Source organism: Geotrypetes seraphini, chromosome 9 (genome assembly GCF_902459505.1).
Source record: "Geotrypetes seraphini chromosome 9, aGeoSer1.1, whole genome shotgun sequence".
Taxonomy (NCBI): Eukaryota; Metazoa; Chordata; class Amphibia; order Gymnophiona; family Dermophiidae; genus Geotrypetes; species Geotrypetes seraphini.
The window spans coordinates 25,919,372-25,944,916 of record NC_047092.1 but is presented as its reverse complement, the minus strand read 5'-3'; the positions used below and the strand labels follow the sequence as shown (position 1 = coordinate 25,944,916).

At 41.9% G+C, this 25,545-nt stretch overlaps 2 protein-coding genes across 4 annotated transcripts in view; one reads left to right on the top strand and one right to left on the bottom strand.

Annotated features, from left to right (window-relative positions):
• CCDC146 (coiled-coil domain containing 146) overlaps positions 1–25,545 on the top strand; it is a 190,127-nt gene that overhangs the window by 33,964 nt on the left and 130,618 nt on the right. The window lies entirely within an intron of this gene.
• FGL2 (fibrinogen like 2) lies at positions 3,270–22,795 on the bottom strand. The gene is made up of 2 exons (XM_033959112.1): positions 22,105–22,795; positions 3,270–9,697 (listed from the first exon to the last, which is right to left on the bottom strand). The coding sequence occupies exons 1-2, from the start codon at positions 22,706–22,708 to the stop codon at positions 8,991–8,993; spliced, it is 1,311 nt and encodes a 436-aa protein (XP_033815003.1). The 5' UTR covers positions 22,709–22,795; the 3' UTR covers positions 3,270–8,990.

The following is a 25,545-nucleotide window of genomic DNA, read 5'->3' as shown; positions in this document are numbered from 1 at the left end:
CTCATCTCCATCACGAAAAACAGCTCGATAGATTTAAGATAAGCTTGAAGACTTTCTTATTTCAAGATGCTTTCAACTGCTCTTGAATTATCTCTCTCCCATTCAACCAACCGCTTCTATGAAGCGATCCCATTCCTAATGTTTTATCCTCGCCCTCCATTTTTCATTCAATCTTTTTTTTTTCCCTCCTTTCTTCCTCATCTATTATGTAACTTTACCCCTCCCCTCCTCCTTTATCCTCACTCTCAAGTATGTCCTGTCTATGTCATTAATTGTACACCTCTACTACTTCTCTTTATAAGTGCTACAATCTTTTATTTCTATTTTTAATATTTTATTGTAAACCGGCTAGATACCAATTGATGGTCGGTATATTACATATTAATAAACTTGAAACTTGAAACTAACCAGTTAGCGTGTGTTAATATGAATGCAGTAAGGGCTGGATTCCATATAAAGGTGCTGAAAAAGATTAGCGCCAAGCATGATTCTGTAAAGGGCATGTGCCCTTTATAGAATTGCGCTTAGTGCCTGTTCCCCTGCCCTCACTCTGGGCGCCAGACTTACGCCTGCTAAGACTTGGCATAAATACTGGTGCCCAAGTTGGGCTGACTGATTCATTATTCAGTAACGCACACAACCCCTGACATGCCCCTTCCATGGCCATGCCCCCTTTTGAGATACACGCTTTTAGATGTAGACCACACCAGCATTATAGAATAAAGCGCACAGCCAGATGTGTGTCAAAGTCTTAATCGGTATCAATTCTCAGCAATAATTGGTTGTTAGCATCCAATTATCGATAGTTAAGAGCTCGTTAATCAATTAAGTTGTGTGCATATCTCAGATGTGCGCAAATCTGGGCACGATATATAGAATCTGAGAGGGGGTAACATAAGAAATGGCTTTGCCGGATCAGACTCTAGGTCCATCCAGTCCGGCGACCCGCACCCGCGGAGGCCAAGCCAGGTGTTCCCTGCTGAGAAACCTTGTTTACTCGTATCCCCCAATGTGATTTGCAAGAAGGTGTGCATCCAACTTGCTCTTGAAACCCAGAATGCTGGTCTCCATCACAACCTCCTCAGGGAGAGCGTTCCAAGCGTCCACCACTTGTTGTGCGAAACAGAACTTCCTAATATTTGTCCTGGGCCTGGTGCCCCTCAGTTTCAGTCCATGACCTCTTGTCAGAGTCACATTTGACAATGTGAATAACGATGTTTCTTGCTCTATTTTATGTTTAGAAACATAGAAATAGACAGCAGATAAGGGCCACGGCCCATCTAGTCTGCCCACCCCAATGACCCTCCCCTACCTTTCTCTGTGAATAGATCCCACGTGTCTATCCCATTTGGCCTTAAAATCAGGCACGCTGCTGGCCTCAATAACCTGAAGTGGAAGACTATTCCAGCGATCAACCACCCTTTCAGTGAAAAAGAATTTCCTGGTGTCCCCGTGCAGTTTCCCACCCCTGATTTAGTGTAGGAATGCCCATTCTCCGCCCTTTGAGATGCCCCTCACAAAAAATACAAAGATTTTTAGCGCCCAGATTAGCACGCTAATTTGTCAGTTTCCACAGCATCTTACTACAGTTCGTCATTTTAAGCTGCGTTAGCTTCACATTAGCACCTAACACAATTTAATAAAAGGACCTCTAAAATATTAATTTGCTTCTAATGACATACAATACCTTATCTTATAGATCACAATTGCCATCTTATAGCATATTCTTGTTTTACTGTTCAAAATGATTAGTTGCCACATTTGCTCTATGACTGTGTCATTTTCATGCCATTATATATCGCCTCCCCAAGTCATACAAACTGTTCAAAGCTATATGATATTTAGGAAACAAGAAAGACATATTGTATTTCTTCAAGTGATAGGCTACTTCTGTAAAGCACATTACCCTGCACATTAATGCCTGCCTATTATTTTCAATGGGATAAATTCCTTAAGAAAACATTATCACAATTTAGTAAATCAATTTAGTAAATCAGATTGTCTTTCTAGCTGCACATGCTCTAAAGTCAAGTGGAATGAAGACTAGGCCTGCCAAATGTCAAGAGAAGTCAGTCTTATATATGCAAAGAGTTATATAGATTTTAAACACAGAGATAATAGAGTTGTAAACTAGTTATGTTGTGGCAGTGCTGCAAGCAAAAACCAAAAAAATGACCCCAAAATATCCACAGAGAAGAAAATCCAGAAGAAACCAAAAGAAACTGTGGAATGATGATGTTCCTCAATGGATTTTATTTGAAAATGTCAAAGTTCCAAAGGTACACTAAAATCATCCACATAAAAGTGAAGTAATCCACATCAAAGCCTTAAAGGACCTAGTCCGCTAGGGATGCAGGACCCAACAAGGTCCGCGTTTTGACAAAAAGTCTTCTTCAGGGGGTCCTATAATGGTGAATACATGGGAAAGCTAATATATGGTGAGCCGGAAGTGAGACACTGCTTGCATATATAAGACAGGCATATGGAAGGTCTCTGAGTTGATCCCAGAGTCAGACCTTCTGCAGATGAAGTTGACTGGGGCTAAGGATGTTACAAAGGCAAAGTTCTGATGATCGTTATGAATTATGACTGGTGTCTGGATTTAGAGGAGCTCTGGTGCATGGATCACCCTGTTTCTACACTGCTACTTGCTGTGACCAGATCAGGAACAATGTGAGTGAAGGTCTATTAAAATAGAGGGAAACCTTCCTGTAGTTGTGAATGAAGGCATCCCTCCTCTTGCCTAAATTGCCCCTATTTGGATTCTCTTCTCGCTTTTTGGACTTTTCCCACATCCCATTCACCAACAGTGCCCACAGAAGCAGGCAGTGATTTGGGAAAGAAAACTTAGCTTGGAGCCTGTGAATTGGCACTCGCAGGCCCTGCGGTGACCCTTCCCCTCCTCCTGCAGGGCTTTCTGTTACTACGGAAACATATAAGGCAGGGGTGTCCAACCTTTTGGCTTCCCTGGGCCGCATTGGCCGAAAAAAAAAATTTCTGGGGCTGCGCAAACGCTCCAGCAAGACAGAGGAGGGAGCTGGCAAGACGGTAAACACCCAGGGGCAGCAGAGGAAAACACTGCATTGCCCTCTACCGGGGCCACAGAAAATACTTCACGGGGCCGCAAGCGGCCCTTGGGCTGCAAGTTGGACACCCCTGATGTAAGGGGAGGGGCACTATGGTTTTCTTCCAAGAGATCTGCTTACAAGACACTGTAGAGGCAACAAACCCACTGTGGCATGACGTCATGCCAACTGCTTATATTATGCTTAAGTCCATATGTGTTCTTTATTCTTTTTAAGTTTTAATACATTTTAACTCGTAGATAAATTAATGTTTGATCAACTTATTAGTTCTAGAACTTGGAGAATTTCATATACAGATACATAAATATCAAACTAAAAAAAACTGGCATATTTTACTAAAAGAATTAGCTCAATGAACTAATAGCTTGAAAAGTCACAATGTTTGGAAAATTTACAAGTAGTAATTGATATAAAGAAAAAGAAAGGAATTATGTATTAAACATCAACACTCTCCCCATAGACATCCACATAATGCCTTTGACAGGATCCCAATTTGCATCTTATTTCTATAGCATAGCATGGAATTTTGAGATACCGTTTCAAACGGTGGCTTACAACAGTTTACAATTAATAGAATTAGAATCCAATATCATTTTAAATCTTACATTCATTTACATGTGATTTACCTATTGCTCTACCTACAATTATGGAATGGAAAACAAAAATTTTCTGGTCCGATAATCCATCACATTAAACTTGGCCATTAACAATACATAAACAGCTCAATTCAAACACTTCTGAAAAAGCCAGGATTTTAATTTATGGAACCTTAAGTAATTTTGTTCCAAGCTAGGGCTCCTTTTACAAAGGTGCGCTAGTGGTTTTAGCGCGCGCTAGCTGCTACCGTCTCCTTTTAAGCAGGCGGTAATTTTTCACCAAAAAACGCTAGCGCACCTTTGTAAAAGGAGCCCCTAGTCTCTAGTGCGAGAGAATTCTGTAAACCGGGCTTAGCAACATGAAAACAGCCTTTTAGAAGATGATTTCAGTCTAAAAGTGTGATCAGGTGGGAAGTGAGCTTGTTCATGTGAATGATTGACTACAACAGGCTTGTCCAAATTCAGCAAATGGCTTCCGTGATATCCCTAATGAATATGCATGAGAATGATTTGCATGTGCACTACATCTACTGTAGGCAGATCTTTCTCATGCATGTTCATATCTCACCAATCGTACATCTCTTGTTAAGTTCAATAATGAATACTCCAATCCTTACTCTACGTCTTTTGGGATTCCCCAAGGATCTATTCTGTCGCCTCTCTTGTTCAATATTTTCCTTTCCCCATTATTAAGTCTCTGCCAGTCAGTTGGGTTTACTTCCTTTTCCTATGCGGACGACATTCAACTTAGTCACCCCTTTAATCCAGAAAATCACAATGATATTTTGTCCATAAACAAAAAACTGGAAACAATTCAAATCTGGCTCAATGAAAACAAATTAGCTTTAAATATAAATAAAACAAAATCCATTATTTTTACTTGGAAAAATGATATAGGCCTTAAGATGCCATTCGTTCTTAATAACACCTCATTAGAAATTGTCCCCAACTTAAAAATCCTTGGGGTTATAATTGATGATAAATTACTATTCCATGATCATATCAATAACTTTGTTAAAACTTGCTTTTATAAAATGTGCTTAATACGATCAATTGCAAAATTTATTGAGCCTAAATCGCGTAATATTCTGGTTCATTCGCTAGTCATAGCTAAAATGGATTACTGCAATTCTCTGCTACTGAACATTTCCCAAAAAGAAAAACGATGTCTTCAAATTATCCAAAATACTGCTATTAAATTGATTTATAATGCCAGAAAATATGACCATGTTACGCCATTATTTATTGATGCTCACTGGCTTCCTATCGGTCATCGTATTCTCTTTAAGGTCATGCTACTAATATTTAAAACTCTAACTTACAATGAACCTCAATTTATAGCAAGAATGCTAATTCCACATAATACTATGTGTCCACTTAGATCATCCTCTCAAAAACTATTAGCTATACCTACACTGAAAATAATAGGCACAAGAAGATCCGATATGTTTTCTGTAATTGGCCCTCAATGATGGAACTCTTTACCACAATACATTAAAAATGAAAAAGACCTCCTCTCCTTTAAAAAAATCTTTAAAAACTCTTCTTTTTAAAGATGCTTTTAACACCTAATTTATTAGACGTGCATAATTTTTTCAGATTCTAAACTACCCTGTTTCCCTCTGTTTTTTCCCCATTTTTGTCTTTCTTCCAAAAAAGATTTGTAACTTTTCCCCTCCTTCCCCTCCAATTCAAGTCTATCTTGTTTTTTTTAAATCAATGTTATTGCGTTTGTCCTTCATAATTTTTACTTTCTTTTATATTTTTGTACATCGCTTTGCAAACTGATTTAGCGATTCATCAAAATATTAATAAACTTGAAACTTGAATATCCTGAAAAGCTAGTCTGCTTGCAGCCCTCAAGGACTGGTCTTAGACAAATGCCTAGTTCTCAACTGCATAATTGAGAGCATTTATGAGGAGCTATTACTATAAAGAATCTGAAATACCAGACATAGCAATTTAAATCACTATTTGGCTGAATACGAATTATGTATTTAGGGCAGCCCTTAGGAAGCCAATGAAGAGATCTTAATAATGGAGTTATACCTTCAAATTTGGATTTAAATATTAATACTTTTACCGCTATATTTTAGGACGTTTTTCCAAGTTCATAGAGAAAATTAGTTTAAAGCATTTTAGTAGGAATTCAGCCTTAGAATCTCTTAATCATCAAATCCAACATTTTGAAATTCCCATGTCCTTTTTCTTTATAGTAGAAGGAAATACCCTGCTACTTTTACTGTATATACTCTAATATAAATCGAGGTGACCCTTTTCCCCAAAAAAGGTTGACTCAAATATAAATCAAGATTAGAAACTTGGGTGATCCTGGTGAACCAGTCTACAAAGACTAGACATCCTTGCCATGAGTTTTAACACAATTTTTTTATTTTTATTTTTTTGCAAAACCACACGTTTACAATAACAGCAGTTTCAATAATATCTGTTTAGATAAACAATCTTTCCCACTAAAAACCTCCTGTTCCCTACCCCCTATCCCCCCTTCCCCAAGTTTTACCAGTACTTGTGGCCCAAACAAGCCACTGGTGGAGACAGGATGCTGGCAGGCTCAATGAACTTTGGACTGATTCAGCCTGACCTTCACTTTAACCCAGACCAAAACGTCTACCCAGAGCTCGTAAAGGAGTTACTGATTTTTCTGTTAGCAACTTTGGAAATGGCCCCCTACTAAGGCAGGCGTCTCTATCATAATACTTTGTAATATCAGCAGCAGAAGGGGGCAGGACCAAAAAGTTACTACTCACATTAAATATTTTCCAATAAAAAATTATAGCAAAAAGAGACCCCCTGTTTTTAAGTAAATATCATGTTGTCATCAAGCTTTATTAAAGCAACCTTTATTGGTTGGTGCCTCAAAATGTTGTCCAAGTAATGAGAGCTTTATCTTTCAATGCTGAAGACATCTGCCGCTGACTCTGTATACCGATTGGCATCATATCCTACATACAGGGGCGCATGCACCCCCTCAGCTGCTAACCACAATACATGCCTCCACCCCCCGTCACTGATCTCCATATACTCATTGGTGCAGCTGCCGTAGATAACTTCCATGCACCCCCCCCCTCAGAGCCGCTGACTTCCATATACCTGCTGGTGCCACCACCACCACAACAGATCCACTGACCTCCATGCACCCTCCCCAAAGCCATTGACCTCCATACACCCATGGGTTGTACTGCTGCCAATCCGCTGTATATTGAACCAGGCAGGGCCTTGAGCATCTACGCATGCTTGAAGGCCTTCTGGCTCCTGCCCCCTCTGAGATTCAGAGAAGGCCTTGAGCATGCGTAGATGCTCAAGGCCCTGCCCGGTTCAACATACAGCAGATCAATGGCAACATACAGCAGATCAATGGGGGGGAGTGCATAGAAGTCCGTGGATCTGTAGCATGTATGGTATATGGAGGTCAGTGACTTGGGGCATGTATTATGAATAGCAGCTTCAGGAAGGGTGCATGTGCTGTAGATAACAGTTCGGGGGGGGGGGGCTCCCCTGTATACAGAATATTGACGCTGAGTTCAGTAGGAAACAGGAAGAGGACAGCCCTGCCCTGTGATCAGGTGGTGGCTCGAATATAAACCGAGACCCCCATATTTGGGCCCAAAAATCTACGTTTGTATTCAAGTATATACGGTAAATTGAGATTCTGTCTTTTTAGAGAGTAAGTATCCCTTATGCTTCATTTAGGAGCAAAATAAACATAGAATTCAAATGCACATTGCAAGACAACAGTAAGCAAACACAATTAAATTCAGCATGAGAAAAATAACTGCCTTTATTTATTTACACTATTTATACATTGCCCTCCCTATATATATATATATATATATATATATATATATATATATACTTTAGAATCTCAGTATTGCACCATTCAATATACCATTTCTCCATCCTTTTCTTAGAACGGTTGGCATCAGCTTTACACCAAACGTTATCTAAAACCCCATAATTCACCCTATTCCTATCTCCTAAAAACTTCTACTTCCCGTTGATAACTATTTTTACCCGACATTTTTATTACCTTTAAAAAAAACAAAAAAAAAACTATTTTTATGTCATCGCTTATTCTATTCCTTCAGATTTTGAATGTAATTCTTGTTTTAGTTTGGATGTAATCCGCCTTGAACCGCAAGGTAATGGCGGAATAGAAATCACTAATGTAATGTAATATAATGTAATCATTCTCGTAAACTGGCTTCTCACCTGGTAGGATGTAATACATTTCAGGGCCTGTTTTCCAATTTGGATTAAATTTTGAACCTAAAGTACATAGTCAGCCAAAATTAAAACATGCTAAGTGCAAAATCTTTGAGTCAACTATTGGGGGCCTTCCCAGCACTTTGAGGAATGCAGCGCTAGGTTGATTTAGAGCAGTGATTGCTTTTGCATTTTAACAGCACAACTGACAATTTGGAATATAGTTAGTTATCCCTCTGTGTTAGCAATTAACCCCCAATATCAACCTCTGAGTTAACTGCAAGGCACAGTCCCTAATAGTAATGCATGTTAACTACTAATATGATATTGTGTATAACATACTCTACGTTAGAAGCCATGCAGCTGAGGAAGCAGGCCCCACCATGTAGTCGATTTTGCTGGAATCCATTTGAAGTTTATAGTTAAATTTTCATTTTTAATTGGAGTTTTAGGGGCTTCATAGGTAAATGTTATTGCAGAGGATGTGGTAACAGCGATTAACGTAGATGGTTTTAAAAAAAGCTTTAGACAAGTTCCTGGAGGAAAAGTCCATAGTCTGCTATTGAAAAAGACATAAGGGAAGCCACGGCTTTCCCTGGGATTGGTAGCATGGAATATTGGTACGTATTTGGGTTTCTGCCAGGAACTTGTGACTTGGATTAGCCATATTGGATCAGACCAATGATCTGGTCTGACCCAATATGGCTATTCTTATATTCTTATGTTATGTTCTTAAAGATGGTTTTGTTAAGCACAGAATTTGGGGGGGGAGGGGGCCCTTTATGAATAAAGCCCTACATCTTCAGTGCTTACTGATTAGAACCTTTGCAGTTTATCTTACAAGTCCACTTGTGTAAATACAGTATCGCTTCACCATCTTATCTATCTTTTGACAGAATGTTGAATAGAGTTCGTGAATCACTCTTTCATTCAATTTGAAAGTGGATCTCTTTTTTTGTGGCCAGACTATGATTAAATTAAGCTTTACAGAAATATTCAAAAGAATATTCAGAACACAAGAGAAGTAAAAATTGATTGGAAACAAAATAGTGCCTAAGACAGTCCAGTTAGAGTGAATAGCAACTCATTCCATAAAACCATTAGGCCGGATCATCATTTTCACAGATTTAAAAGATTCGCGGAAACCATTCGGATGGACATCAGACACACTGTACCATGTGCCCCAGAAAATCCCATTACGAACGCCCTTATAGTCTTTGTGATAGTACTTGCCATTGAGGTTGGCTGACATACATGCATCAAACCACCATCCAGAGCTGTAATAAGCCCCACAGTTTCCAGAAGGATATTTATCATTGTCCTTGTCGGGAGTGGTAAAGAATTTTTGGTCATGGTTATATTTTTTGCTGAAGTGCAGGGCGTCTCCAGCAGACCCATCATAACCTCCAACGGTTAGGCGGTATTTAAGGTACTCATTTGCAACATAGAACTGTTTATACTTTGCATACTCTTTGACACCTTTAAAATCCTCAAGTTCAATTCTCAGTTGCATATCGTTGCTTTTGGTCAGGAGGTGCATTCTGTCATTCCCTAACCAGAACTCGTTACTGAGGTTGCCAAATCCATTCTTATAGTCTGCCCAAGTTCGGTTGAAATTCGTGCTTCCATCCTGACGCTTCTGCAACACTGTCCAGCCTCCGCCCAGTGTTTCCATGTCGCAGTAAACTTCAAAGGTGGCGTTTTGCGGATCGGGAGTAACTTTGTAGATTCCACTGACCTTCTTACCATCTCTCAAATGATCAGCACAGTTTCGATGGATCCGTTGTATGACTGAAAAAAAGACATTGCACATTAATATTAATGTGATACACTTACCCCCCCTCTTCTACGAAACTGCGAAAGCAGTATTTATGTTCAAATCTATTTTATTAAGCAAGTACAACAGCAGTAGAAAACATGGTATACAATTTCACCCAACAACCGCGGAGGACTGGACTCTGATGTCCTCCACGATCAAAGCAACACCCCCACCCCACTGAGAGAAACCCCCCCTCCCCCACCCACCCAGAGAAACATACAACTCTCAAACAGGGAAAATCAATGGCAAATAGATGCACTGAATCAAAGGTGGAGTCTGTTCAGGATACGGCTACGACTCTCAGGGGACAAAATGTTCAAGTGTGGAGTCCAAGTGTTAACAAAGTCTCTACTCCGGCGACGAGAAGAACAGGCCAAACGGGCCTCCCAGCCCATAAGTTCGTGAAGTCGATTCCTCCAATGCCAAAAGGAGGGGGGTTCAGGAGAGAGCCAGCAACATAAGATCCATTTCTTCCCCAAAATAAAACATTTACTAAGAAATAATTTTTCAGAAGAAGTATACATGGACAGGAAGGAAAACTGGGCAAACAACATAGAAAGCACTGAGACCGGCACAGGTGCCTGCACCAGGCCCTGTAAGAAGGATGCCAGCGCCTTCCCCTCACAACTCCAGATACCATGGAAATAAGAATTAACCTCCACTGAACATCAAACACATAACTGAGTGCCAATACAACCCATATAGTAAGCCTGGCTTTGGGAAGCATAGGCCCGCAGGACAGTGCAATAGTGACATTTGCGTAATTCAGAACTATATACCAGGCCCGCAGTACATTTCAGGATCTTCTGCGATAGCAGTATTTAGGACGGTGAGCCGCGATGAATGGCCCGTGCTGCTCCCGACGCTCAAAAGAGTTCCTATGAGTGTCGGGAGCAGCGCGGGCCATTCAGCACAGCTCTCTGCACTACAAACTGCTAGAGCAGTTTAATAGAAGAAGGGGTTAAAGATGATGTATTAAACCAGACATTGTATTGTACATTGGCACAATTAGAAATTAGTTTTCTGAATAAAATTAATGTTTCGATAATCCTTTATTTATTTAAGTACTCAATTACTTATCTTTTTACTTATGTGCCCAAAGTGAAAGATGGACAGAATTGTAGCAGATTTAAAAAAAAAAAAAGTACCATTGTTTCTATAATTATTCATGAGCAATGCAATTATATTAATAAAGGTTACCGGTTTATTTATTTGATAACCTGCCATTTCACTATACAAGGAAGAATAAGTGATGTACAATATACTAGTGTTTAAAACCGTTACATTAACGGGTGCTAGAATAGTTGTGTAGACATTTAGCACAATGGGGCACTGAGGCGTTTCTTTCTTTCATTCTTTTTTTATCTGTCTGTCTTTCTTTCTCTCTCCCTGCCCCCCTTTCTTTATTTCTGTCTCTGTCCTCCTGTCTGTGTGTCTCTGTCTTTCTTTCTGTCTGTCTCTTCCCTGGCCCTCTGTTTATCTGTCTGTCTCCCTCCCTGCCCCCCCTGTTTTTTTGTCTGTATGTCTCTCTCCCTCCCTTTTTTTGTGTGTCTGTTTCTTTCTTTCTGTCTCTTCTCCCTTCCTTTTACCTCCCATATCCCCCCGTCCAGCAGCTGTTTGGACTTGGAGATCCCCACTGGCTCAGGTATTTCAAGTTTGATTTTGGAGTAAAGGGGGGAGGGGCACAGAGCAGGGCATAGGTGGAGAGCAAGGGTGGGACAAAATTTTGTGCCCACCTGCTTTGGGATCAGCTCCTCCCCCTTCGAAAAATAATTGAAGGCCTGGTTTGCCACTGCCTTTCATACTTCGCAGATGCAAAGTATGTGGGGAAAAGAAGATGGCTGGTTTCAAAATGAAATGCTTATGCCTATTTTTGTAGGTCCATCCAAACTATTTTAGTGCTTTTCCCTGCTCCCCCTGTCCATCAGTAGCCCTTATCCTACAGAAGGTAGACAGGGACAGATTCTTCAGACTGTGGGGAACCACAAGTACAAGGGGGCACTTGGAGAAATTGAAAGGGGACAGGTTTAGAACAAACGCTAGGAAGTTCTTTTTTACCCAGAGGGTGGTGGACACATGGAACACGCTTCCAGAGGTTGTGATAGGCCAGAGCACGCTACAGGAATTCAAGGAAGGTTTAGATAGATTCCTAAAAGATAAGGGGATTGAGGGGTACAGATAGAAGTAGAGGTAGGTTATAGGAATAGTCAGGGACCACTTCACAGGTCATAGGCCTGATGGGCCGCCGCGGGAGTGGACCGCTGGGCGCGATGGACCTCTGGTCTGACCCAGTGGAGGCAACTTCTTATGTTCTTACCTCCCCCCTGTCAGTTCCTTTAGGAGTACTGCTCCCAGCGATCATCTTTCGCTGTCTCGGTGCAGCAGTAACCGCACCCTCTGTCTGAGTTTCTGCAGCGCCTGCACCTGGGTGCCCACACCACCCTCCACTTTCTCTCCCCCTATCACCCGGATCCCCTTGCCTTCTCCTCCTCCTACCATTGCCGGGGTGCCTGCAGCGTCCCATTTTGTTCAGCTCTATCCAATGCTCGAACCGTCTCCCTGTGCTCTTGCTCCAGGGTGCTCGAATACCTCCCCCCCCCCGTATCAGACAAGGGTGGGTGGAGGCCGGGACAGCATCGTGAAGAGGAGGAGTAGAGGATAATGAGTTGAGTGTGTGACTCCGTGCGGCCGACCCTCGCTTCCTGCTCGCTCCTTGGGCAGCGCTTGTTTGTTGTCTTTCAGCCCGCTACACGTTAGCAGCGCGGGGCGGAGCCTGGAAACTGTGTCGAGGGAGGGTGATGGGGAAACCGGCACAGGTAGAGTTCTACTCTACTGCTCATGCAGGGACACAGCACCGCGGATGCACAGGAACACGGGGATTGAAGTGTACATGCGCGCTAAGGGTATTATTAAAGCGGATAAAAAAACTCAAATAAGAAGAAAAGAAAATAACGCCATCAATTAATAGTAAAAATCCACCCCAAAGATATTTAAAGATTGAAGAAAATGTACAGTACAATCCTAGAATAAACAATAAAACATTTTCAAACCCAAGAGAGAAACAAGGCCCTGAAAAGGTGTCACCAGCTATCGAAACCCCTACAACACAGAATAGAAAAGATCTAAAAATTTGGGCTGTACTAAATATTTGTATTCAGTTCAATTCGGCCCTGAATAGTTCGGCTCTAAATACGTTATTCGTATTCGGCCGAATAGTGATTTAAAAACCTGAATCTGAATAATCTGGAGCTTTACTGTGCTAAATCCTATTGAAATAAACATTTGATTGCTGATTTCACATTGCTTCGTTTATTATTTGTTATGTTAAAGCTCAGTGCCCACAATTCATATTTGGTATTCGTATTCAGCCGAATAATATTTTGCTTTATTTGTATTCGGCCGAATAGTAAAATATGCTTTTTGGTGCAACTCTACTAAAAATGCGGAGAATTTAATCAAAACCAACAAAATATCTAGGGCACCTACACCCAAATACAAGGTCAGACCCCAAGTAATAGAATATGAACCAGGCAAATGAGGGGTGACTCAAACCTAGAACACTACCCAGCCAACCCTTTATGCCAAAAAATACCAGTTGTTTCAGCAGAGCAATGGTCAGACCACACTTAGAATACTGTGTCCAACACTGGTCTCCATACCTCAAGAAGGATATAACTCTGCTGGAGAGGGTGCAGAGGCGAGCCACGAAACTAGTCAAAGGTATGGAGAATTTGAGCTACCAAGAACGCCTCAGAAAACTGGGACTGTTCACCCTCGAAAAGAGAAGATTGAGAGGGGATTTGATAGAGACTTTTAAAATATTACAAGGATTTGACATAATAGACCAGGAAGAAGCATTACTGACATTTTCAGATGTGACACGGACAAGAGGTCATAGCCTGAAACTGTGTGGCAGCAGGTTCAGGACAAATGTCAGGAAGTTCTGCTTCACACAGCGAGTGGTGAGCGCTTGGAATGCTCTCCCAGAGGAGCTTGTGGCGGAGACTAGTGTTCAGGGTTTCAAGCGCAAGTTGGATGCACACCTTCTTGCAAATCATATCGGGGGATACGGGAAATCTGGGTCTCCAACAGGGAGCACCTAATTGGGCCTCCGCGTGTGCGGATCGCCGGACTAGATGGACCTAGGTCTGATCCGGTGAAGGCGTTTCTTATGTTCTTATGTTCTTATGTGGTTAGATAACTGGATATCCCGCTGAATATCCTTGGTTAGTGGCTATATCACGCAACATAGCTGGTATGTGCACATACCAAAACCTGTTATGTTTAGTGACTAGGATAGGCCGCATAAAGAGCAGGCCTATCTTTAACCGCTAGGCACTTAACCGGTAAGTGCTGAATATCAGCATATCCGCTTAAGTTGCCGTGGCCAAAAGTGACAGTAGATATTCAATGCCGGTTGCTAGAAACAGCCTAGTATTGAATTTCCATGTTAATATCGGTAGCCAACAGCAAAGTGCTACCCGCCACGTTCTGTGATATATGCTAGGCCAGCGTTTCACAATCTTTTTCTGCCGTGGCACACTAAACTTGGGGCTGTGTCTACAGGGCCTCTGAGCATTGTCATGTCGATGTCCGCACTTGCTCAGAGGCCCTGTAGACACGGTCCTGAGCTCAGGGGCCTTCCGAAACCCAGACAAATTGCCGGGGTTTAGAAATCCTTCCATCACCAGGAAGGGTGGGGGGGGGGGCAGAGAGGAAGAGAGGCACCGGTGCCGGCAGTGACCGACTCGTCTCTTTTGCAGCACACCTTGAATTCATGTCATGGTACACTATTGTGCCACGGCACACAGTTTCTGATACACTGTGCTAGGCGTTCCTGGGGGTGAGATTATGACTAATGCATGTAGTCTGTAAGTGAATGATTTGTTATTTTATAGCAGGATTTCACACAGGTGGAGCCCTTTAATTCATTTCCAGCTCTAAACATGTGGAAAAAGTTCAAAATATGTGTTTAGATTTTTCATCATAGCAGATTTCAAGTCTGAGCTCCAATGGCAAAATGATTTTGAGCAAGTCGCAATAAGAACACGGCAGTGCTTGCCTCTTCACTTACAGTGGTTGAATTTAGAATGGACCAAGCAGCAATTAGATCATTTTCCATTTAAATCATTATTTTATGCAAAGGGGTCATAAACTTCTTCCACTCCCTAGCAAGTCAGAATCGTCATCCCAAGGGCTTTCACAGGAAATGCTACAAGTGACAGGTTCTTGGAACATCATGTTCCCTTGTCCTGATAAACAGTTGCGTTTCACTGATAGCAGGCAGGGGAAGCTCTTCAAGTGGCAAAGGAAAATTGCCTTTCCTTTGTTCGGATCATAAAATAATTTAACTGTGTGGCCACTGAATGTTCAACTGAGTGATCTTTTTAAAAGAATGAGATATGCCTGGCATATCTTGCATCATTATACCTATTTGCTTTTATAAGAATTATAAAATATATCAGACTTTTGAGAATATATATTTTGACAAGCTTTAAAACTTGCTTAAACAAACACACTCTAGCAATGTCTGTGGGAGTGTGTGGTGCAGTGGTTAGAGCTACTGTCTTGGTACCCTAAGGTTGTGGGTTCAAATCCCGCACTGGGCAAGTCACTTAATCCGCATTGCACCGGGTACGTTAGATAGAGTGGGAGACAGTTTGGAAAAAAATGCTGGAGTACCTGAATAATTTGAAATCCGCATAGGATATGCAGAATATAATTTTTTTTTTTAGTCAAATTACTGTATTTTTCACTCCATAAGATGCACTTTTTTTTCCACCCAAAAGTGGGTGGAAATGTCAGTGCGTCTTATGCAGTGAAGATACAAATTTTTACCCCCCCCCCCATACCATTTTAAAACCTGCCGCCATCATACCTTTTTAAAACATCCGGGTGGTCCAGTGTGTATCCCTCCATCGCTAGATGGCTGTCTTCCTATTTTGCGGTCAGCAGCGCACATGACAGGAGTGTGGAGGTCAGGAGTGAGATTTCCGTGTTCCTGCCTGGCCCTGCGCTGCTTTCTGAATGGCTGCCATTCAGGAAGTGGTGCAGGCCTAAGCAGGAGGCAGAAAGCTCGCTCCTGACCTGTGCGCCACTGGCCGTGAAATAGGACGACAGCCATCTAGCGAGGGAGGGATGCACGCTGGACCACCAGGATGTTTTAAAAAGTTATGACGGCAGGGGGGCAACAGATTTTTAAAAAGGTATCGGGCTTTTTGCTTATTTTACCATAAGTTGTGTTGTTATAGTACAAAGTCTCATTATATGACTTGTGGTAAAACAACCATCTTAACAGTAGCCTATGTTGATAACTTCCCCCCTTAGTAAGCTACAATAATTTGCTGTTGTCCATGAAAAGCTAGGAATGTTTGTATATAAGTGAACGATTTGTTATATCTACCATTTGTAAGGAATGCAAATAGTTCTATGAGTGTTTAAAACTGCACTTCTTTTGCATGCTTCCCTTAAAAACACGAGAAAACTTCTGTTCCGGTCCTTAAAAAACCTTAGTAGACCTAAGTTTTTCATGAGAACATAAGAATAGCCTTACTGGGTCAGACCAATGGTCCATCAAGCCCAGTAGTCATGGTGGCCAATCCAGGTCCCTAGTATCTGACCAAAACCCAAGGAGTAGCAACATTCCATTATCTCAGAGTAAGCAAGATTCTGGAACCCCCAAAGAGTAGCAAGATTCCATGCAGAATCCCCAAAGAGCAGCAAGATTCTAGAATCTCAAAGAGTAACAACATTCTGTTATCCCAGAGTAAGCAAGATTCCGGAACCCCAAAGAGTAGCAAGATCCCATGCTACTGATCCAGGGCAAGCAGTGGCTTCCCCCATGTCTTTGTCCTCCAGGAAATTGTCCAGACCTTTAAAGCTTAAAACCAGCTACTCTATCTGCTCTTACCTCAACCTCTGGCAATGCGTTCCAGAGCTTAACTATGTGGATGATGACAGAGAAGAGTTGAAAGGAAATAAAGGTAGGGATTGTATACCGTGGCTGCACTGTGTTAAATTATGCTGTGACATGTGATTCTACACCGAGCCAACATTACAAAGCCCATCATGATCCAATCCCAGCCAAGCCAAATAGGCTTTTGATAACCCTGCACAAGCAAGAACACCTTCACGTAGCTGCTCCATAATAAACATAAATTTTACTGATAGTGTTTGATAATTGTCTGAGGTTGGTAACATTTTTCAAAATTAGTTGCATCAATCAGGCTATTAGTGAAAATCATAGCAGCTTAAATATGTTATCCAAGTCATCACGTTCTCTCTATCATAATTAAAAACACTTGTCAAAGTTACTCTTCTAGGCAAACTGAAACCTAGTGGTTAAAGCAATTCATCTGGAATGAATCTGCCACGCTGCTCATTTCATTAAAGCTGTACTACTCAGGATAGGATTAAGGCATAAGCTATCTAGGCAGGTGCCTAGGGCCTAGATGCTTAGGAGAGACCCTCTCAGATGTGCTAATTCAATGACTCCCAAGACAGAGCTTTACCCTTATAAGTCAGCTGTAATTTGGAGAATCGGAGGCAAAGTTGTAATGTACATTAGTATCCACAAAATGTATACCTGCTGTACATTGGGAACAAAGAAGGCATGTGAAATCACACATGGGCATTTCATTGTACACTCACTGCTCTTTATTGGCCAGATTCACCCTCCTCCCGACCCCTGGGCTATTCCTTTTCAGTTTGGGTATTTTTTCCTGCAGAAGAGTTCTCAGGCCCTCTTTTTATTCAGCTGATTGCTAGATTACCTGGGTAAAATCATTTGGAGATTGTCCTCCATATGTAGAAGCATTAGAGATGGTTCACCAGCCTTCCTGTGTACACCTGCCTACTGCACTGCCACAATTCCTAACCAAGTTCTGGTGACTCAGCTCTCTTGCTCTGTCTTTAAGCTCCCTTTGATTTGGATGGGGGAAGGAGGGGAGAGAACAAAATGAACCAAAAAACAGAGTCGGTGGAGGCAAGGAACAAACAAGCCAGTGCTTAGAGCAGGGGTGTCGAAGTCCCTCACACAGTCGGGTTTTCAGGATTTCCCCAATGAATATGCATGAGATCTATTTGCATGCATTGCTTTTCATTGTATGCTAATAGACTGGATTGCGTCCCTCAAGGCCGCACTTTGACATCCCTAGCTTAGAGAAATCTGGCTAAAACTGTTGCTCTCATACGTTTTCTACTTTGTGACTTTGCAAAGACCCTTCATGCTTAACACCAGCATGCGGTAATTGTACAGAGACAGAGAGCCGTTTTCTAATATTTAGCCCATGGCGTTTGGCATTATGTCAATGACGGCTAACAACAGCAAAAAATGCAGTGGCAGTGGCTAGTGGCTGCTGCTAACTATTTCTATGCTGCAGTGAGTGTCTGCCATCCAAAAAGCTTTTTTTGCTGTTCTGAGCTATACAGATAACTTTGGTCTCCATCTCAGCTCTATCCAGATAATGCAGCAGCTATCTGTAAAGATGTTCAGAATTAACAAAGTGGGCTACCATTAAGGTGGGTTATTTTACCATCTTGTGCTATTTTATGCAATGAGACCTAGTTACTAATAACTGAGGGGTCCTTTTATTAAGGCGCGCTAACCAATTTAGCGCATGTTAGGTGCTAAGGCGCCCATAGAATATAATGGATGCCTTAGCATTTATCACGCGCTACATTACCTTAATAAAAGGAACCCCTGAGTTTAATGGTAAAACAGCACATCTTAACTGTAACCTGTGTTGAAAATTTCCCCTCTGAATATCTTTCCCAGCGGCATTTATCAGCAGCAGGTGTTGCTGCCCAGATAAATGCTTTTGAATATCAACCCTCAAATGCATATTTTGAATTCTTTAATATAGATCAGTAATTCAAGCTATTATGGGTTAAAATTAAACACCACCATTTGATTCTGTAGAAATAATAAGCAATGTGGCTTTCATTATTGCTTCTGATTTCTATATCAAATTGATATTATAATCATGCCATCATTTCTTATTTTGAAACAGTGCTGCTTAATTCCAAAAGCAATAAAAATATTTTTTGCATACAGTAAAATAGTAGATGATACTGTGTTTCCCCAAAAATAAGACAGTGTCATATTAATTTTGGTCCCAAAAAACGCACTAGGTCTTATTTTCGGGGTAGGTCTTAATTTTTTAATGTACAATGATCATCTCTCCCTTCATCTCCTCCACCCCATTCTTCCTCTTTCCTTTCTCTCCCCCACATGTGCAGCATCTTTCCTCCCCTCTCACCCATCCCCTTGTGTCTTCCCTCTGCAGCATCTTTCTATCCCTCCCTCTCCACCCTCCCATCCCCCTGTGCAGCAGAACTCTTACACTGTGCACAGTATCTTTCTATCCCTCCCTCCCATCCCTTGTTCAGCATAACCCTTGCCCAGCTGCTATTCCTCCCTTCTATGCAGCTGCAGCAGAATCCTTGAGCAGCCCTCCCTGCTGCGCAGCTGAACCCCCTCTGACCATCCCATCCTTCCATCTCTCCCTCCCATCCGAACCCTGCCAACTGCAAGACCTACATACCTCCCTCCACAGAGCAGCATCAGCAGCACTCTACACAGGCTGCTTCAAGGCCTTCTCCCGCCGGAGCCTTCTGTGTTCCGCGTTGCTGATGACATCATCAGTGATGCAGCATAGGGAATTCCCCGGAGGGAGAAGGCTGCGAAGCAGCCTGTTTAGAGTGCTACCAACGCTGCCCTGTGGAAGGAGGTAGTAGGTCTTACGGTCGGAGGGTCGGCAGGGTTCAGATGGGAGGGAGAGATGGAAAAATAGGAGAGTCAGCGGGGTTTGACTGCACAGTGGGGGCAGAGGGGGGTGGGGGGAAGTGCTGTTGCTGGCGAATCCAGGGACAAGGGTTTATTTTTGGGGTAGGGTTTATATTAAGGCCTACCCCGAAAATCATGCTAGGGCTTATTTTCGGGGTAGATCTTATTTTGGGGGAAACATGGTAGTAGATAAAGACCTACAGTCATACTCATTATCAATTCATGATTAAACCAACAATGAATGTGGTATGAAATACTTAGTAACATAAAAACATGATGGCAGATAAAGGCCAAATGCTGCCTATCCGCAGTAACCATTATCTCTTTCTCTCTCTGAGAGATCCCACGTGCCTATCCCATGCTCTCTTGAATTCAGACAGTCTCTGCTCTCACCACCTCTTCCGGGAGACTGTTCTACGCATCTACCATCCTTTCCGTAAAAAAGTATTTCCTCAGATTACTCCGGAGCCTATCACCTCTTAACTTCATCCTATGCCCTCTCATTGCAGAGTTTCCTTTCAAATCAAAGAGACTCGACTCGTGCGCATTTATATTACACAGGTATTTAAACGACTCTACTTGATCCTGGTCTGTCTTTTCTGCGACATAGACCATAGAAGCCTACCTAGCACTGTCCTTATGTTCAAACTACTGGCGGAGCTGTCAAAGCCTTCTCCAGCCTATCCCAATCTGTCTTGTCATATATGGGACACAGGATCGTAGAAGTCCACCTAGCACTGACCTGACATCCCAGCTATTGGAGTTGCCATCAAAGCCCTCTCCAGCCCACCCTAAACTGACCGCAGAAGTCTGTCCAACACTGGCCTTAGTTCTTCTTGATCCAAGTCTTTGCTACACATCAGTGGCATAGTAAGGGGGGGCGCGAGGAGGATAGTCCACCCCAGGTGCCACATTGGTGGGGCGCCAGCAACCCTCCTCCCCTCCACCCCTCCGCCTCTTCCCACTCCTTTCCTTGTCACATGCACACATGCCCCCCTTCCCTTCCCCATACCTCTAGTTCACTGCCACGAGCAACAACTTCAACATGTTCCTCGCAACTGCGTCAGTTCTCCCGCTGATGTCACTTCTGGGTGCCGTGCATAGGAAGTGACATCAGAGGGAGAGCCGCTGGGGTCACGAGCATGTTGAAGTTGTTACTCGCGGCAGTGAACAACTAGATGTATAGGGGAAGGGAAGGGGGCAGATTGGGGAAGGAGCGGAGAAGGGAGGGGGGCATCTCCCACCCTCACTATGCCACTGCTACACTCAAGCAACCAGAACTCTCACACAACCAGCAAAAAAAAAATCAAAGAAATGCTGTAATACTGTAAATAAAAATGAAAATAAAATCATTTTCTGGCGGAAAGTTAAGTGTAAACTTGGCACGCAACACCTGAATATGCCCATGCTTTGCCTACCACACGTCCGGCAGTCTGGAACAGTTTATGGTATGGCATAGTATGGGATACAGTATTAGTTAGGTCTGTTTTTAATAGTAACTCTCAAGCAACCAGAAACGACATTTATCCGGCATCTATCAATCCCCATGGGTGCCGGTTAACTGAGAGTCTACTGTAAATGTTGTGTTATCCATCTGTACACTTTAACTTTTCATCCTAATTCTCTGATGCACACACTGTTACAGATTGTTAGCTTAAGCCCTGCCAATTCAACCAAGTGGAGCAATAATATAAGAGTTTTATCGATATACTATTCAAATCAATCAATGGTACTAGAGAAAGCTTTAGAGGGCAATAATCAAAGCCCTTTCTGCAAGCATTCTTTAACCCATGAGAATGGGCTTTATGAGTATTGTCCACCCTTTTCATGGATAAAAGTACCTATGCATGGCCACACATGAGTGCTGATGACGGGTGGGGGGAGGGGAAGGCAATGTTAGGTGGCATCCCCAGCATGGAGTAAGCTCATAACCGGTTTTCCCCATACTAAACACTAAATCTGTCCAGGTTGCTTCTTACTTTCTATGCTCTTAAAATTAAGGACCCCTTTTACTAAGCTGCGCTAGTTTTTTGCGTGCTGCATTGCCACACGTGCTAGACGCTAACACCAACATTGAGCTGGCGGTAGTTCTTGGCGCATAGCGTAGGGGAGAGTTCAGTAAAATTTTAAGTATAAATTAGGCACTTAGCCCTGTTTAAATTTCAAAGAAGCCAACGTAGGAGCATAACATTAAAAGTTAGATCCATAAATTCTTTCTCTTCCTACCTTATCCCAGTGTTTCCCAAGTCAGTCCTGGAGTACCCCCTTGCCAGTCAGGTTTTCAGGATATCCACAATGAATATGCATGGAAGAAATTTGCATATGAGGAGGCAGTGTTTGCAAATCAATCTTATGCATATTCATTGTGGATATCCTGAAAACCTGACTGGCGAGGGGATACATTGCTACTTTTCAGGCTAACGGGTTTGGTTTTTTTTCCTTTAGATGTATTTTGTTAAGTCTTCCCTGTCGTGTTTTCTGCAGAGAGGGAATTTGAAAGTCTTTTCTAAATGTTTTAAAATCACAGCTTTTATAGAAATAATTAAACCTCAACAATTACAAAAGCATTTTAAGGAATGGCACTTCACTTACCGCCGCTTACTTCATGCGAACATTTCGACGAGCATTTGCTATCCAGGCTGTTCACCACAAATGTCAGGTTGGCCACTTTGCTGTCTACATAGTTGTGTACATTGTCCATGTTCACCAGGTTCATTATTTCCAGGCGACTCTGGAGGTCATTGATCTGGTTCCTCGCATTCTTCAGGCTGGCAGACACCTTATTAAGTTTGGTTTGGAGATCTTGAATTTTGTTACTCTCTGCGCTGCTGTTCTCCGTTGGGGTTTCTGAATCAGGTGCTTGCACTTCATTGTTGTCTTTCTTTTGATGATCGTCTGCCTGCAGCTTGCAATCTTGGCAGGATTTCTTCAGCTTGTTTATTGATTCTTTAAGATTCTGCACCTCTTTGAGCGTCTTCTCAAGGAGATGGAACTGTTTGGGTAACTGGATGGTCATTGGAGGAAGATTTACTTGGTACGGACACTCGTCTCCTTCACATTTACCACTGTTTCTCAGCCTTATAGCACAGGAATTAACAGCTTTCCCATTGCTGCCGTCTTCTTCATCTGCCACAGCAGACAGACGTGACGAAAACAGAAAAATCTGTAGCAAGACCAGGCAGGCAAATGAATTCATGTTTGCAGAGACAATTCTATAATACGACAAGGAAGTACGCCAGAGAGGAAGAGCTTTTATAACTGCAGCAGAGCTGTGCAGTTTCGGTGAGTGTTTGCAGTTTGGGAGAAATGGGTGGGAGTTCTTACATCACAGTCACAGTAACTTTTCAGAGGAAAGGGAGGTAGTTCTTGGCAAACTGAACTTGTATCTAGGATCATTGATGTCTGTTTTTAGGAATGCCCATCCAGAGAATGGCAAAATATCTGCAGACTTGTACTTTTGTATCTAATTTTCTCTGCTTTTATTAAGCATTCTGGTTTATTGAATTTTCACACTGGAGAATACAAAACTTAACAGTACCAGTGATTAACATACTTGTACCTCACAAAACTACAAAATAAAATAATATTTGAACCTAAGGGCTAGAAGCAAATTAAAAAAGACAAATATTGTATGTTACTGTAACTTTAATATTTTACTATATTTATAATGATGATAAGTATAGTACAACCAAATTTGGGTTTGATTACTGGATTTTTATAGATTGGAGGCTAATTTTGGAGTTAATCAGCCAAATATTCAGTTTTGAATTTTCTACTCTGATGACCAAAAAACTCATCTGGACACCAAGATGTCCAGCAAGAAGTTACTGGTTAAAGTAATCTGTGGCCAATTAAAACTTGGACCAGATAACACTAATATTCAGATTTAACTGGTTTTGTGTGGTTGGATAAAATACCTCTTTTGAAAGTAACCAGATAAAGCCATCTGGTTAAATTAACTGGGTATTTTTGATACAGGCGAAGAGCCTGATTAACTTTAACTGAGAAAGCTCTATTGAATATTGGCCAAAATCCTACATTCTTTCAGGAAATCATTATAACATTTGCTTACTTTACATGTAATTAAACTCTGTAATTCATTGCCAAATAATGTGGTAAAAACAACTTAGCAGGATCTAAAAGTGGTTTGGGCAACTTCCTAAAAAAAAAATTCATAAACCATTATTTAATAGACTTGAGAAAATCATAAGTATATAAGCGTAGCCTTACTGGGACAGCCCATAAGTCCATCAAACCCAGTACACTTCTCCCTCCGTATTCGCGGTTTCGATTATTCACGGTTTTTAGCTTGCTGGCTCCTCCCCCCAAATTACATCAGCTTGCATAGAGACATCGCTGATTCTCAGCACTTTCTTCACCGGGTTTTGCCAGGCCAGGTCCCCCACCATGTTATTCCCGGTTTCACTATAGTCACGATGGTTTTTAATAGAAAACAGCGAATAACATATGAAAAAAGTTATTCACGGTTTTTCTGTATGTGCGGTTCTGTCAATCCCCTATCACAGCGAATACGGAGGGAGAAGTGTAATCTGTTTACTAAGCTGCGCTAGCGGTTTTAGCGCGTGCTACAATGCCACGTGCGTTAGACGCTAACACCTCCATTGAGCTGCCATTAGTTTTTCCGCATAGCACGGGGGTTAGCATGCGCTAATCTGCAGCGCACACTAGTAACGCTACTGCAGCTTAGTAAAAGGAGCCCTAAATGTACCTGACTTGATCACTGCCTATTCTTGGGATAAAGAAGCGTAAAATTGTTTTCCTTTATAGAATCTTGCCAGGTATTAGTCAATATTTATTTATACAGTTCTCCCAGGAGAGCTCAGAACGGTTTTACATGAATTTATTAAGGTCCTCAAGCATTTTCTCCCGTCTGTCCCAGTGGGCTCACAATCTATCTAATGTACCTGGGGCAATGGGGGGATTAAGTGACTTTCCCAGGGTCACAAGGAACAGCGTGGGTTTGAACCCACAACCTCTGGGTTCTGAGGCTGTAGCTTTAACCACTGAACCACACTCTTCAATCTGGTCTTAATGGTCCTTTAGCCTGCTCCAAGATGGCAATGCTTTGGTACTTAAACTTTTTAAAAATATGTTTTAAAGGTCCGACACACGTTCAGATGAAGAATAAAGTCAATCACTGCAGCTATAATTGTTATGCCTTTAAACTAAGACGTTGTCTGGTCCTGCCATGTAATTTTCAACATGTAATTATTTTCTGGGAATGATGTTTTCAAGCTGAAAACCAAAATGAATTGCAGTTATTTCATCTAGTTTGGCACAGATCTCACTTGGTCAGAATACTTCAGGGAGAGTATTTGTGCCATGCAACACAGACTTATCACATGCTAGTATATGGGATTGCGTAATCTCTTTGCATAGCATAGTGAAATATCTGTCAATTTTTATCATCATCCCTTTGGTAATTTATCGGAATCATCATGCTTTATTACATCTGTTCTTTAGTCATGCCATCCTGATGCAATTTCAGCAAACGTTCTGTGCAGCAGGAAAGGATCCACCCCTACAACATTTCTCTACATTCACTAAGGCACCGCCTCCTCATTTCCTGAGACAATTGTCTCTTAATCTCCTTGTGCTCAACATAGTCTCTCTTTTTTTTTTTCTATCTTTATTCTTCTTCTGTGTGCTTATTTCAAAACCACATTTCCTATTTTGTCACTTACCGCTTCTGAACCTCCCAAGGCAGCCTGCCTCTTTGTAATAAACAACTGAAGTAAGAAACTATATTTAAAATGCAGGGTTTACAGCATACCGTACATATGAGGATCCATGATACGGACTTCAGAGGCAGAGGACTTCAGAGGCAGAGGTGTACTTCCCCCCAGATTTTAAACATGGCACAAAAACTTTGTCACGCAGTTCTAGATTATTGCTAGTTACGCGCAGACATAATTAAGTGGCACCACATTGACAAATAATTGGTGATAAATATCAATAATTGGCATTAGCAAGTGCTGATATGCAGCTCCTGATTGGTAAGGCCCGACTTTA

Bases quoted from the DNA above. Each gene is read 5' to 3' on its own strand.
- FGL2 (XM_033959112.1), bottom strand. From the start codon at position 22,708: ATGAATTCATTTGCCTGCCTGGTCTTGCTACAGATTTTTCTGTTTTCG. The intron at 9,698-22,104 runs GTAAGTGAAGTG...TCTTTTTTTCAG, and splicing joins TTCGCATGAAGTAAGCGGCG to TCATACAACGGATCCATCGA.